This window comes from Camellia sinensis, chromosome 1 (genome assembly GCF_055761805.1).
Source record: "Camellia sinensis isolate YWXY chromosome 1, ASM5576180v1, whole genome shotgun sequence".
In the NCBI taxonomy this organism is placed as follows: domain Eukaryota; kingdom Viridiplantae; phylum Streptophyta; class Magnoliopsida; order Ericales; family Theaceae; genus Camellia; species Camellia sinensis.
Window position 1 is genome coordinate 247,441,753 of NC_138961.1, and position 19,388 is coordinate 247,461,140.

Here is a 19,388-nt window from a genome sequence, read left to right on the forward strand (position 1 = left end):
AAAATGGTGTAGTAAAAAGGAAGAATAGAACTTTAGAAGAGATGAGTAGAACAATACTTTGCGAAAATAATATTCCTAAATATTTTTGGGCCGAAGCCATTCACACCGCATGCTATATTTTAAATCGTGCATTAATTAGACCTATTCGTATGAACTTTGGCATGATAGAAAGCCCAACATTAGTCACTTGCATATTTTTGGTTGTAAATGTTTTGTGCATAATAATGGTAAGGATAACTTAGGTAAATTTGATTCAAAATCTGACGAAGCAATTTTTTTTGGCTATTCCTTCACTAGCAAAGCTTATCGTGTTTTTAATAAAAGAACTCTTGTTGTGGAAAAATATATACATGTGGCATTTGATGAAACTAACATCTCTGCTCAAAAGTAAATTGTTAGTGATAATATTGATTTTGAACCAAATGTGAAGGATTCAAGTATCTATAAAGCAGAGAACCAACCATGTAAGTTGAACAAAGAGATTGAACAACCTATTCTCCCACCTCAAGAAGAAGGAGGAAACAATGATGACTTGCCAAGAGAATAGAAGTTTGTTCATAATCACCCTAAGGATTTAATCCTAGGTGACCCTACAGAAGGTATTGAAACTCGCTCTTCACTTAGAAATATTTGTAGTAACTTGGCTTTTCTCTCACAGATTGAACTTAAAAACTTTCAAGGAGTCGAATTCTATGAACATTGGATGATAGTTATGCATGAAGAGCTTAACTAATTTGAGAGAAGCGAAGTGTGGGAACTTGTGCCAAAACCTAAAGATCATACCATTATCGGTACCAAATGGATCTTTCGAAACAAGCTTGATGAATCCAGCACAATTATAAGAAACAAGGCTAAACTTGTTACACAAGGATACAATCAAGAAGAAGGTATTGATTTCGATGAAACCTTTACTCCGGTTGCTAGATTAGAAGTCATTCGCATGTTACTTGCATTTGCATGTTTTAGAGACTTCAAACTTTATCAAATGGACATAAAAAGTGCATTTCTTAATAGTTTTATAAATGAGGAAGTTTATGTTAAACAACCCCCAGGTTTTGAAGATCATGCTTTTCCAAATAATTTTTTTAAACTATCAAAATCTTTATATGGTTTGAAACAAACACCTCGTGCATGGTATGAACGATTAAGTAAATTTTTGATTGAAAATAATTTTTCTAGAGGAACGATTGACATAACACTTTTTGTTAAAGCTAAAAATGATGATTTACTTATTGTGCAAATATATGTGGATGACATTATATTTTGTGCTACTAATAAAACCTTGTGCAAGGAATTTGCTAAGTGTATGCAAGGTGAGTTTGAGATGAGTATAATGGGGGAGCTAAATTATTTTCTTGGGCTTCAAATCAAACAATGTAAGGAAGGAATTTTTATCAATCAAGCTAAGTACACAAAAGAACTACTCAAAATGTTTGGTATGTATGACTCAAAAATAGCTGGAACACCTATGAGTACATCCATTAAACTAGACAATGATGAAAAATGTAAGTCCATTGATCAAACAAAATATCGAGGTATGATCGGCTCACTTCTTTATTTAACTGCAAGTAGACCAGATATTATGTTTAGTGTTTGTATGTGTGCTAGATATCAATCAAATCCTAAGGAATCACATCTCAGTGCTGTTAAAAGAATTTTTAGATATCTTGTTGGCACTCAAAATTTGTGACTGTTTTCTCCTAGAGATGTTGCATCTGATTTAATTAGTTACTCGAATGCCGACTTTGCCGAATGCAAACTTGATAGACAAAGCACCAGTGGCACTTGTCACTTTCTTGGTAACGCATTAGTATCTTGGTTTAGCAAAAAATAAAATTTTGTTGCTTTATCAACGGCCGAAGCTGAATATATAACTTTCGGAAGTTGTTGTGCTCAAATACTTTGGATGAAACAACAATTGGAGGACTTTGATTTGCATTATGATTATATCCCTATTAAATGTGATAATACTAATGCCATCAATTTAAGCAAAAATCCGATTCAACACTCACGAACAAAACATATTGAAATTTGACATCATTTTTTAAGAGATCATATTCAAAAATGGAATATTGTACTTGAATTTGTAAACATCGACAAGCAATTGGCGGATATTTTCACAAAACTCCTAGGCGAGGATCGCTTCAATTTTATTTGTGGTGAGCTTGGAATGTCGATTTCTACTTAAAAAGTTTTGTTATAACTGTGAAACTTGAATTTTTGTTAAAATGATATATGTGTATTGCTACATTGATATGGAAACATTTATATAAGTTGAATGTTCTCAAGTCTTTCATACATTTATTCTCCTTAACAGTTTACTATTCTTAACTGTGTAATTTTTTTTTGGTTCTGCATCTTGAGGTAAAGTTAACTTTGCATACATTGATTTTTTTTAAACCCTCATGGTATTTTTTTTTTTTTTTTGCATTATCATTCCAACAACACCAACATTTCATTAAGTTTAATTTCTACTGGTATTATTTTATTTTATTTTTAATTTTTTATTAGGCTTAATTTCTTTTATTTTTTTTCTCATTATTTTTTTTTGTTTGGACTTAATTTTCTTATTTTTTTCTGCTTTTAAATTTCATTTTTCAGTACTTAAACATAACAAGAAAAACAAATCAAAATATAAATATTTACATAAAAAAAAACACCCTTCATTTTTTTTACGGCCACACGCCGATCAAAATCAACATACAAAAAAAAAAAAAAAACCTTTATTTTTTTCGGCTATCTGCCGATCTTACTTACTTGCCTCTTCCATCGTTTTTTTCTTCTTTTTATAACCTTGGGCGACCTTTAACGCCCTGCCCCCGTGCTTTCGTCGAGAGTGACGACTTCTCGCTGACTATCAAAGGCCAAGAACGACGTTGCTCCAAATCGGGTCATGGAGGTGGTCTTTCGTTTAAGCTCTTTATTTTTGGCATTCAGTGCGCCTATTTCTACTCGCGCATCCTTGTACATGCGCTGGAGCAGAGTAAGTTGGGCGTTGACCTGATGGAGCTCAGTCGTCATGTTCTGCAGTCGGCGAGCCAATTTTGTGACCGCAGTCACCGTCTCCATACATGACGTTAGTGTGAAATGATTGGTTTCAATGTCTGATTGAGTTGCCATTATTTGCTCAATCGACATCATAGGAAGGTTGGAAAGAGTGGGAGCCAGGGCACTCGGCCCAGCCGTGCTTATGAGATCATTCCGGTCCAGAAAGAGAGTGAGGGGATGGGACAAGGCCATGTAGTAAGAGAGAGAGATGTAATCGAAAGGAGAGTAGTTTTTGGCAACCTTTCTGCTCTGCTTAGTCTCTCTGTTCTATCTCTCTCACGAAGTGAATGAGGAAGAAGAAGGCGAAAAGAGTGATTCAGAAGAAAACGGAAAAGAAGACGACAAGAGAGAGAGAGAGCCAAGGCAGCTGATTGACTGATTGACCCGTCTCACTTTTGTCGGTTGGCTGACGTAAAAGCGAGGACACGTGTCCGACGCGATTTTCGACGAGCAAAAAAGAGACGCGAACGAATCATATATATATATATATATATATATATATGTATATATCTGTTTTGATTATCTAGTTTTTGATGCCATTTATTACTATCATTTTCCTCCTCGTCCTCCTCCTTCAGATTCTGAGCCATAATTTCCTTTTGATAATGTCACAGGAGGAGAAAATTATATGATGTTATGTATTATGGTATTATTTTTAAATTAATCTGATGTTATGTATTTATAGTTTGATATCTTAATCTTATATCATGTTATTGATTAAAGCTTATTTATTACATATGTGTTAACCTATGTATTTAGAAATGAATGCAGGGAACATGACTTGAGGGGAGCTTTGGTTACTCCCAAATCAAATCAAAACATAATTGTGTGCCATCATAGGGAGAGATTGTTAGACTTATTTATTTTGATGATTTATTTAATTATGTTTTAATTTATTTGAAAGAGAAAAATAGAATCTGAAATTTATTTTGATGATTTATTTAATTATATTTTAATCAAAATTTATTTTGAAGATTTATTTGAAAGAGAAAAATAGAATCAAAATTTATTTTGATGATTTATTTGAAAGAAAAAAAAAACAATTAAAATTTATTTTGTCCCATTATTTCTCACCTAAACTTTTATCCTAAATGTTGTTAGAATATATTTAATATTTGATTAAATCAGGAGTTCAAATAGTCCAAAACAAAGGTACAAACAGCCTAGCACAGCAGCAGGTCAAAAGGTTCAAAAGGAAGATATTCAAACTAGTAATGATGGAAGTACAACGGCTATAAACGTTTATAAAAGTTCAAAAATCCAAAAGGTTCAAAAGGTTCAAGTGAAAGATATTTAAATTTGTAATGATGGAGTGCAAGATATTCAAATTGGTAATGATGGAAGTACAATGGCTATAAACGGCCATAAATTCAAATGACTACAACGGTTATAAACGACTATAAATTCAAATGAACACAATGGCTATAAACGGCTATAATTTTCATTATATATACCAAAGCCTCTAATGTAAACAAGTTACAAAAAACTTGAAAATATTCTTTGATTTATAATCACTCACATCTATTCTCAGAAATAATACACTAAGCCTTATAGCTTTAAGCCCACTTTCTTGTGTGAAATTTATAGAAAAATCAAAGCTTTATTTTATATATCTATCTTTTAGAGATATTTATTACAAGCTTTCTTTGTAAGCAAAAATACCATTTCATCTTGCAAAAGTGTTGCAAACACTGTGTTCTTGAAATCTTGAGAGTGATTGTGAATCACCTAAGATTCGTAAGGGTTTGGACTTGTGAAGTCTGTGTCAAATCCATGGAGGACTGCTCCATTTGTAAAGAGATTGCTAGCACCCCTGTGAAGCTAGAAGATAGTAAAAAATCTCAAGTGAAGCTTGAGGAGTGGACGTAGGCCGAGTTGAAGCCGAACCACTATAAATTTGTTTGCTTCTCTCTCCCTTATCTCTTTATTTTATTTTAAATTGCCATAACTATATTTCACATTTTTACTGTGCTAAATCATTAACTAACATAGTTGTTAAGACACTTGTCTTAATTATTTTTATTTCATTAATTATATTTATCTATTGTGCTAGTCATAATTTTTATTAGGGTATTATTAATTTTAATTATAAAAACCTAATTCACCCCCCTCTTAGGTTGTCTTTTGGGTAACACTTCTGTTGAACCGCAGCAGCGTAGCTCGTCATGTAACTCGGTATAAAGTGAGGGGAAGGGTTGAGAAAGACTTCAGAATCTGGCCCTTGACTGAGCTTAGCAGTGGCAGCTTTCCACCCACACTTAAAAAATATGTCTTTGGATGTCTCGCATTGCTGGACGTAAAGCTCCTCGCCTTCCTTGAACCCACAATCTTCAGCATCCTCCATTTTCTTTCGCAGTGTTTTTATTTCGGCATCCTTTTTCTTCTCGAGTTTGGCTAGTTCTCGAAGATAGCAATCCTTCTTTTCGTCCAGAGCTTTGTTCTTGTCTGCCTCAGCAGCAAAATCCTGCTCAACCAATTGGTCCCGGTCAGCTTCTAGCTCGACGAACTTTGCTCGTAGTTCTTTAAGCTTGGCTTTTTTGGCCTTGTCATCAGCAATAGCCGTCTTGGCTGTTTTTCTTAATTCGAGCACGCGCTCGTGCGCAATTTGATTCTTTTGCATGGCCGGTAGAACATTTACAATTAGACAAACCGGGAAAAAAATTGGTGGCAAATTCAAAACATAGGTGGAAGTCAGTGTACCAAAATTAGCGATTTATTGGCCGATCGTATGGCCTTCAACTCGGTTAGATGGGCGTGGTGCTTCATGTCGGCTGGAAGACAGACATTTTTTGCTAGGTTGAATGCTAGAAGATGGTCCTTTTTGGCATAAACGGAATCGGACACAGTCACGGCTCGGCCCTTAAAGGACACAACCGGTGCCCACGTAAAAAAGGGAGATGGGGTAGCTCGGTGTCTACCGCCATCTCCTATTCTTCAGCTAGAGGGATTAGGTTGATTTGGGAAAGAGTGGGGTCTGGCTAGGGTGAAGGTTCTAGGAGGAAGTCGGTGACTCTGGTTTTTCTCTTTTCGCTGTACTGGTATGTTGGCTCGAAATTTAGCAACTCGGCTCAATCTCGGTGGCAGTATCGAAGGGTGGCGCGAAAGGTGTCTTGATTGGTATAGGCGTAATGGGATTTAAGTTGATTTAAATCTGCATCAACGAACACAAGGGTTAGTACGGTGGTTATTGGAAACAGTAAAAAAAGATGGAACCGAGATGTCCTTACCAGCTGTTCCTTTATTCCAGTTTATGTTGTATCCCGATATCTGGGCTTCCTGATCTTCAAAATTACCAAAAACCCAGAAGAAATCGTCATCGTTCAAGTCTTTGTCCGGTATGTTTTTTATTATTTTTCTCGGCCTTTCTTTACTCTAAGATAGTACACCCAACCGTCGTCATTTTGGCCGAGCGAATATTGATGAAATAGTTCGGCCAATCCGAAGTTGAGGCCGAGCCAGAGGTTTAGCTCGGTGATGCCATTTATTATCCTATAAGTGTTTGTGGAGTGTTGGGTTGGGCACAATCTTGTTTACCTAAGGAATTCGCATATGAGGGGTTGAACAGGAAACTGAAGGTCGGCTTCTACGATCGATATCACTGTAAAAGGAACGAAGCCCGGTTTGCCCCAAGGTGTGGTTTTTAGCTCGACTAAGGAGAGGAGGACGTCATCAGGAATATGATAGTCCCTTCGAAATTCAGCCATGGCTCCAGGGGAGTCCACTAGAAACCGGTATTTTCTCATGTAACTTAAAAAGAAAATTGTTAATGTGTTCACTGTGGCCTAGCTCGGCGCAGTTGAGGCTTTTATTGGCTCGGTTGAGCAAAACTGCCTAGGGGTAGAGTACAAAGGTGTGCCTGGCCAACCTAGTCAAGTCTGCAAAGTGGACATAAAAGTGTTTTGCCCAGATAATTGGACTGAGCTAAGTAAAAGGCAAAGTAACAAAAAAAAAAAAAAAAAAGCCTAGCTTGGTTACATCTGGGCTACAGACAGTTTTTAGTTCAGCCGTGAAACAGGGCCAACTCAAGGTCTATAGCACGGTTGGTGATTAATGTGCAAGGTTATAGCGCGTTTTCTAGTTCGATCGTGTACAAACAAGTTCCTAGTTTGGTTACAGCACGATTTTGGATCAAATATCATATTTTTCAAAATCCAGTTGGTGTGCCTTTAAGCTTGAGCATAAGGTTTTGGGTTTATGGTATTTGCTCAACACACTAGTGCATATAAATACGTATATATGGAGATTTAAGTGCTGAAAGTATAGAAATAAATAAAAAGGAACATCAGAAAGAGGCATTAGCAACTTACGAATGTGAAAGCGTGAAAACAAAGTCCAACTAGCAAGAAGGCCAACGTAGCGTACACTGTAGTTACTTGGTTAGGGGTTGAAGCTTAGAAGGCATGGATATGGAGCTCAAAATGCAGAGATTTTCTAAAGAACGAAGGTGAATAATAAAATGGTGACTGTTCGAAATGAAGAGATCGTATTTATGTGAAAGACAAAACGGCGGGCCTATTTCAATTTTTTTGAGTAATATGAAATGGCTGGCATGGTACAAGGAAGCTATCGATGTGTGACACGTGTTCTGTTGAGGACGTGTTGACAGGCATTTTTGAAACGACAAGCTATGCGACCGGCGCAAGTTCAGGAAGTCGAACCGACTTCAGTCCGACGAAAATCATTGTCTTATCTCGGTTGGAATCGTTATTTCAACGAGATGGGACTTGGGTAACTCGGCTAGAAGTTTATAATCTCAAACATGCTTTGCAGATGGAATTAAGGGACAGTTGAGAGGGTAATTTATGTGAAAATTGGGCCGAGCTACGTATAACTAATGAAAAAACCGAGCTAGGTACAATTTCCTGGATATTGTGTTGTACTACGGGCCGAGGTAAAGAAGTTCAGTCCTTTAGCCCGACAGTTCGGTCAGAGGCAGGCTACTAGTGGCCTGGTCTGGTCATCCTGAGCCGAGGTATTGTTGGAAGAAGGACCGAGGTATATGATAGCTCTGCAGGACGTCATCTAAACAGTAAAGACTTATAGAGTAACCTGCAGTAGCGCCGAGCTATGTAAGCATGGTTAGGTCTGGCGTAAGGCGCAACCATGCTAGCTCGGTTGAGCTGTTACTAAACCAAGATAAGGAGGTTTAAGCCATCTCACTTGGCTAACAGTGAGTAGGGTGTTATCAGGATGGGCATTATTCTTGGGAGTGTGATTCCTAGGACGACTCTTATAAGGAGAGTTGGAGTCCTACTAGGATTGTGCCGGGTAGAGTCTATAAAAACTCATGACATGACCTATGTACATGTATCATAATTTCTACTTTCAAATACACAGAGCTTTTGTGTCTATTGTCTATTTGCTGACTTACGCATCAGAGAAGTTTCCGGTACACACCCGCCGGCTAGCTCACGTTTGTGTTTTCAGGTAGTAAAGCAACGACGTTTGGAGGAGTGCAAACTTAATCAACAAGATTATATGAGAAGATTATTTCGTGCTCGTACAGTATACAAAATGTTTTTTTTTTCTTAATATGTTCTTTGGCTAAGGATTTATTGTATTATTTATAATAAGTAATTATCTGATACTTTGGAAGCACTATATGGTATTGTTTATGTAGTAGTTAAAAATCTTATGAATTAAATATAATTAACTCATTATTTTCAGGTAGTTGACCAATTACTTAGTGTGATTTGTGATTTTTCATGCTTTGAGCATCATATAGGCAACTCCATATGGTACTCTAAGACTATTTTATAATTTTTATTCAAAACACATCATTTATAAGCAATATTATCTCTTTAATATTTTTTTATCAAATAAAAATTAAATAGATTTTATAATAATTTGGGTTATAAATGATGTGTTTTTATTTTTAAAATTAGAAATTTTGATCCATAATTTTTTGTGTAAAAATTACAAAAATCACCATCCTACATCGAACTATTACACACTATTATAGAATTTTGATTTGTTCCTATTAATAATGATTTTTAATTTCTTATGCTTAATTTTAGCTCATAAAATTATTATTATCTTAATGTTAATCATGATTTTTTTTTAAAAAAATAAAAAACTCTAATTAATAAGTGTCCCTCTAACTTAATTTCTTGACTCCGCCGCTGACTCGATGTTAGCTTGTTTGCACATAGGATAAAACTAGGGAGTAGCTTCCCTCCAGTCCTAGATCGAACAAAAGGGTGTTGTTAGGCTCGTGGGGGTCCACCACAGGTCCCGTTTTAGTAATTTGAACCGTTCAATGTGTAGAACTCGTTGAGTACTATATGTTTTTAAAAAATCATATTGATTGGATATTGATAGCTATGTGATCAAATCAGTTTTGTATAAAAAAAAATAAACGGTGAACAAATTAACGGTTGATAGAAAACTGATTTAATGAGGTAGTTATCAATATCTGATCAACGTGATTTTTTATAGACATATATTACTCAACGAGTTCTGCACATTAAACAATTCAAATTATCGAAACAAGATATGTGGTGGGCCCAACAACATCCTCCCTAAATTTTGTGGGAAGTTTGTACAATGGAGCTGTTCATTAGATTTTAGTCAGATAATCTCGTATGACTTACTCCTCAAAAAAAAAAAAGAAGAGAAAAACTCTCATGACTTATAACCTCAACCTGAGCTTATATTTGAGGTTTCATGCATCCAATAATAAGGTAGTTTCTCATCTCCAGAATTCATGTGTGCATTGAATTTTACCAATTGATGGACTGCAATGTCTACAAAATACAAATGGCATATATACTTGTGGGGATTTTCTTCATGGACAATGCAATGCCTTGTGCATTTTTTTGTGTTTTTTGGTTGAGCTGAACTTATGCTCTATCATTTGAGCACATGTATAAGTGAAGCACAGAGGGGAAGTGTAAAAGTGAAGGAATGGACTATAGGATGTTCAAAAGAAAAAAGAAGAAGAAGCATACATCTAATTTCAGTAAGAGAGTAAACAGAACACCTTGCCCTCTTTGTTTTTTTATTTTACAAAAATTCACTCCGGGTATAGCCCACGTTCAATTAAATTTAAATTTATATTACATATTTTATTTTATGACTTTTTGAGCTATTTCTTTGGGTTCCTTTTTTCTTTTGAACGGTCATTTCTTTTTTTTTTTTTCTTCTTCTTAATATTAGATGTGCCCACTTTTCTTATTTAATTTACACAAATAAACACGTGAATTGAATCAGATTAATTTTGCTTGAAAAAATCACAAATCAATAAAAATAAAGTAAAAATATAGAAATACAAATGAAGTTTGTGCTTTGTAATTCAAACAATAAATTTTTATTTACACTTGGATATTTTACTAATTTTTAATTCAAATTTCCCATTTTTATTTCAACAGTAAACCTCAAGCAAAAATAAAAAAATTATTAGCTATTCCGGGCTAAATGATCGGGTCGGGTCGGATCAAGAGCAAGTGGAATCCGGGCTGGGCAAGGATAGGTACAGAGTCCGACCCAATCCCTGTAGGCTATACCCCTCGGCATGTTTGATCGGAAGGATTAAAGTGTGGGATTAGGATTATTAATCCGTGGGCCCAATCATCCCATGTTTGTTTTGACATTTGGTTTAGGACTATTAATCCAATGGATAATTAATCCAACAAATTTGTAGGATAATTAGTAATGGGGTAAGGGTAGGATAATTAATACCACACTAATTTAATAGGATTATTAATACCTCACTATTAGTATTGTGAATCAAACATGGCCCCTAAGTACTGTCTTGTTGCATTGCAGCTAAGCTAAGCTCTAAAACCCTGATAGCGTCCAAGAATTTGACGAGTCTCTGTAGTGTTCTTCGAATTCATCAATGGAACAAAGCACAGAGAGAGAGAGAGAGAACTGTGTTAGAGTAACTCTTTGATTTGATTCCAGAAGCCATTACAATGTTTGCGTCGAGGAACCTTCAAAAGCATTGCTTCAAGACCCTTTCTTCTCTCATTCTCAACAATCCCTTCAAGTACTCTCTCTCTCTCTCTCTATATATATATGTATATATATGTGATTAGGTTTGCTTCTCTTTGTTAATCTTTTCCCTTATTTTCTTGAATTGTTGATAAATTTCAGGAATGCGTTGTTACCAAGCGATGTTCCATTGAAATTAATGTCAAGCAATGCGATTCAGACAAGTTTCCCTACAAAAGATGTCTCTTTGTGCTCTACCAAGATCTTCAATTGCTTTGAGGGGTCGAGGGCCATGTCGACGGGGAAGGGGAGGAGCATGAGAAGCAAAGTGGAGAGTCGAATGCGAAAAGAGTCTGGTAAAACCCTAAGAGAGATTAGGCGGGCCAAGAAATTGAGAAAAAAACTGATGACTGATGAGGAACGCCTCGTTTACAACCTCAGAAGAGTACGTTAATTTGCCCTCTTTCTATCTCTATGATGTTATAGCTGCTACATGTTATCTCTATTTTGTTTAATCGATTGGGGTGGTGGCCTATAACATTAATTCTTTCTCTCAAATCTGCTTCATCAAGGTATTTGTATAGCTTGGGTCCCGTTTGACAACCTTCCGTTTTAGTCAAAAAGTCAATATATCATATCACTCATCTACTTTTTTATCCATCATTTCATAAAAAATTACTAAAATAGCGTGTTTCAAACGAAGCCGTAGTATCTAGAGTATGTTGTGGGTAATTATTTGATAAGAATTGAGGGTCATAAAGTTCACCATTCCAAAACTGTTGGCAGTTTTGCCAATTTCTAAGTTTTCTGAAAGTGTTTACTTTCTATGGATTGTATTTCATGGTATCCCACAACATTCTTGAGAACCCTTCCTTCTTTTTAGTACTAGTTAAGGGATTTTAAATGGATAATATGGGTTCCACAGAGGGGGAGATTGAGGGCGTGTAATTGGTTTTTTTCATCCTCTGAATTTTTGTTAATTTTAGTGTCAAATATTCATGGCCTGGAAATCGGATGTATTTTTCTAGCCTCATGTACAAGGCAATCTTTGTTTTGTTTGATTCATATATCAGAATCATTACTGCAACTACTCCTAGTGCCACTATGAATACGGTTATCCACTTATCCCATTTATTAATCTCTGATTATGCTAGCCTGCTCCAATATCACAATTTCTTGATTTTGGTTAAGCTTCAAACTCTTCAGCTTCTGTTACAATAGACTGCAACGTAGCTGAGGAATGTGACATCGTATTCTATTCAAGCTCTTTTCCTATCAGATTATTATTACATTCTATGGCAGCTTGCATGAAGAAAACAGGAAGGTTTCAGTTGATTTTATTTATGCAGTCAGTTTGAGGTTCTACGTTCTAAAAACTACATCCACAGCTGGACCGGAGTATGACTCAAATTAAGGCTGGAATTAAACAAAAATCTGGTATTTTTTTTTTTTTTTTTTTTTTAATCTTTTAAATTTTTTTATATGTTAAGATATATCATTGAAGGATGCCAAGAGGGTGTCAACCACAAAATAAAGAGCTATGGCTCTTCTCCAAAACTAAGCTCTCCAATGAAATTTACAAGAGAAATAGAGAATTCACATAAATTTCATGTTAGCCAAAAATAAGAAGTAAGATGATTTAAGTCTATGTATTGTCATTTTCCATTTTTCCAAAAGTACACAGCTACACTGTCTCCCGATCAGGTTTTATGACTGCTTTCTACAATTTCACCATACAAGGTTCAATTCCACAATCTTGAGGCTTCAATTTAAAGCTCTACCAGGAGGGAAATAGGAAGAAAAGAAATATCGAAATTTGAAATTTTATTCTCCAAAAATATTTCCTCAAAACAGAGGGATTACAACCATTTATGTAGGTTATGCAATTAGTTCATGGTGCAGTACGTAGGAGTTAAGAAATCTACAAATGAAAGACAAGGTAACAAGTGATCTACAAGCTGGCACCTCAAAGATAAGTGGCCAAGGACCAGACTTCTAAGTTATACGACCTAAATCCAAAAATAATATCATAAATTCAAAAGAAAAAAAACCTGCTTTTGAACTCTTCTCTAAAAGTTTCATCATGTGCAGTCGGTCCAGCCCTATTCTTGGTTACATCATTTAGCTTCATGCTGTAGGCTTCAAAAGCGATATTCTCTAAACTACAAAATATAATATATAATACTCTTTTTGTCCGAAATCACTGAATTAACCTCTCTTGAACCCACAAATATTTTATTTTCTTCCCATCTACTAGTGCTCTGCATGCTGAGATTAGGTCCTAGTGTTAGTACACCTCTTTTAGGTAGTAATTCGAGTTCATCAACAAAGAGTGCACTGTAATTCTTTCTTTTTCCTCAGGTTCAGAGGTGATAAGTAAATCCAAAATTCCAAATCCATTGCAAATGTGTGGGCTTTGGATAAGAATAATAGTGCCTTGATATGTTTCAAATGGGGATATATCTTACAAATGTCTTCAATGGATTTGCTTCTTGTTTCTTTTACATTTATTGTGTGGTAATTTTTGGCTCTCATGAAGGACATCTTTTTTTCTCAACATGAACTCCACCTTCTGATGTGTTCACATCCGTTCTAAGATAAAATCATATCTGAGAGTTTCTGTACTGAATGTGTAAAGATTGCCGGAGCTTGCACTTCATCACAGTCTTTCACACTTCTCAAGTACTAAAAGGTTTCGTTGCACCTTATTTTGGAAGGTCTTGATCCCATAGTTAATTTTTATTTTATGAAGGATTTAACTATTGTGTACTCACGAGTTCAAAGTTTTTAATGCATATCAGGAAAAAAAAAAAAAGAAGAAGAAGAAGAAGAAGAAGAAGAAGAAGAAGAAAGAAGTATTGAATAATGTTATATGTACCAATTAATGTACTAACTAGTATATTAACCGATGATGTGGTATATAGGAATGGCAACGGGCCGGGGCGGGGCCGGGGACTGCCCTCCCCGTCCCCGATCCCCGAAGATTAAAACATCCCTGCTCCCGCCCCCGATCCCCGGCGGGGGAGCCCATCACCCTCCCATCCCCGTCCCCTAACGGGGATCGGGTTTCCCCGACCCCGAAATATCCCCGAGCTTTTCTTCTTTTTTTTTTAAAATTTTGTTCAACAACTCACTGACTAATCAACATATATCACAAATCAAAAAAAAAAAAAAATTAACAGATCAATATATAACAGATCTAACAGATGAATATATAACAAATCAATATATAACTAACACAGATTAAAAAAAAAATATTCTGAACAATACAGATAAACAACAATACAGATCTGAGTACAGATCAACAACATCAGATCAAAGAGAGAGAGATAGAGAGAAAGAGAGAGAGATAACAGATCTGAGTACATATCTGAGTACACCATCGTCTGGCACAGATTTGGCGAGATCGACGGTGGCGAGATTGACGGTGGCTGTGGCGGTGGGTTCGTTGGTGGAGAGAGAGAGACGGACCTTCTGCTGAAGAATAGAGAGAGACGGGGATGAATCGGGGATGAACGGACCTTCGGCTATGGCGGTGGGTTCGGTGACTAAGAGAGTTGAGTTGAGAGAGAGAGAGAACGAGAGAGTGAAGAGAGTGAGAGAGTTGAGAGAGAGAAGATATGAGTCAGAGAGAGTGAGAGATAGTTGAGAGACAAGAGAGAGTTGAGATCAAAAGTCAAATAGACATTTATATAATACAATTAATATTTAACTAATATTTATATAATACAAAGAGATATGGAGGCCGGGATAAACCGGGAAAATTTCGGGGCCGGGCCGGGCCGGGGCCGGGGCCGACAAGCCTATCCCCATCCCCGGCCCGAAAATTATCGGGGATGTATTTTCTAATACTAGCCCCGGCCCTATGGTGAATAATTTTCGGGGAAAACCCTATTTATCGGGACGGGGCGGTCCGGGTCCCCGTCGGGCCGGGTTGATATTGCCATCCCTAGTGGTATAATTTAAAAAGTTTTGGATATTTGTAATTTGTATAATAGGTGGGGCCAGTAATAATGACATAATATTAATTGGTACACTAGTGTGTACATTAATTAGTGCATGTAGAGCACCCCCGAAAAGTATTTTACTGCATTGCTTGACTATTATGGCCTTGTTCGGCAAAGACTATTTTTTGCCTTTAGGGCTAAAACTCACAAAAAGACAAAATAAGCTAAAATAGCCAATAAGACAAAATGTCACATTAAATCCATAATCATTTTACTTTTTCTCTCCCAAACATTACATCCAACTATAAAAAAATCAAACCATCTTCCCAAATACAAACATTTTAGCCTTACTAAAATAGTCAAAAACTAAAATAGCGTACTAAAATAGTAAACTTCGCAAACGAGGCCTATATATGATTTTATCATTTTATAGCATCTTTTTATTATGTTTTACTATTATTGCTAATGCAGGCCAAGAAAAAAGTGGCGTTGCTTCTGCAGAAGCTGAAAAAGTATGAGCTGCCAGAGCTGCCACTGCCACGGCATGATCCTGAGCTTCTGACGCCTGAGCAACTCCAGGCAATTAAGAAGATCGGTTTCAAAAATAAAAATTATGTTCCTGTTGGTGTCCGTGGAGTCTTTGGGGGAGTTGTCCAAAATATGCATCTGCACTGGAAGTTTCATGAGACTGTGCAAGTTTGTTGTGATAATTTCCCCAAGGAAAAAATTAAGGAGATGGCAACCATGCTTGCAAGATTGAGTGGCGGTATTGTTATTAACGTACATAATGTGAAAACTATTATCATGTTCCGCGGTAGAAACTATCGGCAACCGAAGAATTTGATACCAGTGAACACCCTCACAAAAAGGAAGGTGGGTTAATAGTATCATAGGTCATCTTTGTCTCTCTCTTTTGCATTATTTGCACAACGAATTTTGAATTGTGCAAAGTACTTGGAGTTAAAATTTATGCCAGCAAACCAGATTTGTATTAAATATCTGCTTTGCATGGGGATTGAAATGAATAAACAATTGGTGATCTTTGACATGCAGGCATTATTCAAAGCCAGATTTGAACAAGCACTCGAGTCTCAGAAACTGAACATAAAGAAACTAGAGCAGCAGCTCCGTCGAATGGGTGTAAATCCTGATGATCCTGTTGCCATGGCAAGCATCCGAAGAGTTGCTTCTACATTCTTTAATGCAATTGACAAGAAGGATGGAAGCCCATACGTTTTCCGCGAAGACAAACAGTCAGAAGTAGAACCTAGTAGAAACCTTCGGCGGTTAGAACCTGGTGAAGACAGTGATCAGGAGGAGCTTGACAGATTCATAGCTGAAATAGAGGATGCAGCTGACAAAGAATGGGCCGAGGAGGAAGCAGCAGAGAAAGAAGAACTCAGTAAGATCAGATATTGGAGCAGAGATGATTTGGGTGGGAGGTTTAGAAGATCTGAATTGCTTAGAAGTGAAGATTCTGTTGACGCCACTAGAGGAGGGGGAAGGAGCTGGAAAGATGCAGAGAGTGGCAGGCGACGGAGTGATGATGAAGGTGATGAAGAATGGGATTCCAATGGTGTAGGAGATGCGAGTGATTATGAGAGTGATACTGCCGATCATGATCAAGCTCGTTACAAATTTAAAGCACCAAGAGTAGAAAGGGGTAAGCAAAATGGTGTAGGCAGAGCTAATGGGAATAAAGGTTTTAAGAGAAATGTTGAAGCTAAATTCTCAGAAAATTTGCCAAAAGATGATTCTGGGTCAGATAATATGTTAAGCGACGTGGAAGATGCTATGTGGCAATCTGACAGTGAGGGAAAACAAGATTTGGGGAAATCAGAAGCAACAAGAAATGATTACAGGAGCAGCAGTGATGAAGAGGAGGATTTTCTTCAAATGAAAAGAGATGAGAAGAATGGTGTAGCTGTGGTGAATCATTTTGAGAGTGATTCAGAAGATTTTGATGAATCTCTTGACAAAATGAATTTATCTAGGGTGGCAACAGAGAAGCATAGTAAGATTCACATAGCTAATAATAACGAAGCTTTTGATAGAAATGCTGGAGCCAACTTTGGAGGGAAGATTGCAAAGGAAAAGTATGAGTCAGAAGATCTGTCTGGTGACTCAGACATTGCAATGTGGGAATCAGATGCTGAGGAAGATGTTGATTCTGAAACATTAAGATCGGAAACTTATGATCACAGGAACAATAGTGAGGACGATGATTACGTCTTGAAGATAGACGGAAAGGGTGGGGTGAACGATAAAAAGAAGAGAACACCAAAACAGGCGGATGAAACTTGGGATAGTGATTAGTTTTGTTGCAGAGCCAAGCCCTTTTTACAATATTTCAAGAGAAGTTGAATTCAGGAAAGCATAATTGATAGGAGAATGGCGATTAAGTTAATTCATGTTGGGGGGTAGTCATGAACTCTTCTCTTTTTCTGTAAAGACATCATCTACAATTGACCTGGTGAAATGAGATCATGATGTTGCATTTGAAAGCAGTATTGTTCCTCAAGGTGTTCGAAGATTCTCTATTTGGTTTGGGATTGAGCTGGGAACATGCTGAAGATGCCAACAAATTCTGCTCGAATGGCTCTGGCTAATTGTGCTGTCGTTCTAGCTTCAAGTACCCATCTGAGTTTTGAAACACTTGTTGAAACACCTTCAACAATCCCAGTTTTTATATCGTCCACATCCATTAACCTGAACATTAGAAATAAAATACATCAAATTACAATTCTAAACAGTTTTAAAGTACATTTGACTCCTTAAAGTAATTTTGCATTCATTTCCACTAATAGTAGTGGCTGGTATTACGCGATCACAGTGGTGACAGAGATGGAATTGTGGAAATGTTGTTTCTTGTGCATTTATATTTCAAAGAAAGAGAAAAATATTCTCTAGCATAAGAACTGTTTAAACAAAATTTCACTTTGCTGTATTAGATGAGGTTTTTTTGTTAGTGGAAGTTTCCCTCTCCTCCTAATGTTGTTTTTGGTCACAGGATTGCATTTCAAATACCTTAAGTTTCCAATAATTTATTTATTGCTTTTAACATGTTTTTAACTGGGGATTTTTCATGAACTCGGTCACTATAAGATGGTTTGATATATGTATTGTTGTGTCTATTTTTTAATAGTATAAATTTTTGAAAAAATTAGTGACTTAACATGGTATCAAAATTCGGGTTGAGAGAGGACTTAGGTTTAAGTTTTTTCGCTGACATTTGGTATTCTGTTCCCGTTTGGTTGTTTGCTTCTTCTGTTTACTTTGCTTTTTCTGTTTGTCTCTCCACATGTACTGGTGTTAGATAACTTGATATATATTATTGGGTTCATTTCCAAATAGTTTAGATTTTTGGAAAAATTGGTGCACTTATGAGAATTAAAATAATGATAATCATATAATAAAAAAAGGGTAAACTATTAATAGATCTTAATAGTTGGATTTAATTTCTATCAAGTCTTATTGAAAATAAGTTTTAATACAATTGTCGCTAAAATAATTTTTTTTGACAATTTTATATACGTCGCTAAAAATTGATAATTAACGACTTTTTTGTCATGATTTTTATAAATTATCGCTAAAATTTATAATTAGTGATATTTTTCTATAACGAATTTTTTAAACTATAGCTGAAAGTTAAAAATTAATGACTTTTTTTGTGACAATTTTGTTTAAATTGTCGCTAAAACTTATAATTAGTAACATTTTTATGACAATTTTTAAAATGAGTTGAAAATTAACAATTAGTAACATACTTTTAATAGTATATGATAAAAAATATCATTAACACTAAATTCACTTAATAACATCTACACATAAGTCCCCAAAAAAAGTCCAACTTCATTTAAAGACTCTCATTTGTTCAGCATGTTGGTTGGATAATTTTTCAATATGCCTAAACGGAGTCAAAGATTGAAGATTGCAAATGAATGATGTATGATGATTGATTCATTCCCTTCTGCTCTCAGCCTACAATTAAATTAAATTAAAAATTGAAGTCTTAAAGTCTTTACACCGTGTTGCAAGTTCCACCAAAGTTGAAAGGGTCTAACAGTAGGTATTTTAAGCTTTTACATTTTATCTTCTTAATTTTTCATAATTTGTTTTTATTATTTTGACTTTATTTATTTTTTATTTTTTCACTTTAATTCCTTAAATTTGTAATTTTTTTAAATATAAATTTCCGTTCAATTTTAAAAGAAAAATACCACATTGACGGTCATAAGGGCATGCGGCTTTAAAAAAGAAAAAAGAAAAAAGAAGCATTATTATATTAAAATTTTAGATAGATTGCATTCTGGTCTCCTTAAAGTTTATGATTTTTTTACTTTTAACTTTTAAAGTATTCTTTCTATGGAGAAAATGAGAGAAAAAAAACAAGTAAACTGACAGACAAGTCCCTGGAATTAATTTTTTTTTTTTTTCTAAAATATGTTAGTTCAATCA

At 35.7% G+C, this 19,388-nt stretch overlaps 1 protein-coding gene across 1 annotated transcript; it reads left to right on the plus strand.

Moving 5' to 3' along the window:
• Window positions 1–10,786: 10,786 nt before the first annotated feature.
• Window positions 10,787–17,922, plus strand: LOC114312677 (RNA-binding CRS1 / YhbY (CRM) domain protein). Its single transcript, XM_082900818.1, has 4 exons — window positions 10,787–11,038; window positions 11,146–11,428; window positions 15,402–15,803; window positions 15,984–17,922. Exons 1-4 carry the CDS (start codon window positions 10,965–10,967, stop codon window positions 17,244–17,246), a joined length of 2,022 nt encoding a protein of 673 aa, XP_082756944.1. The 5' UTR covers window positions 10,787–10,964; the 3' UTR covers window positions 17,247–17,922.
• The last annotated feature ends 1,466 nt before the right edge of the window (window positions 17,923–19,388 follow it).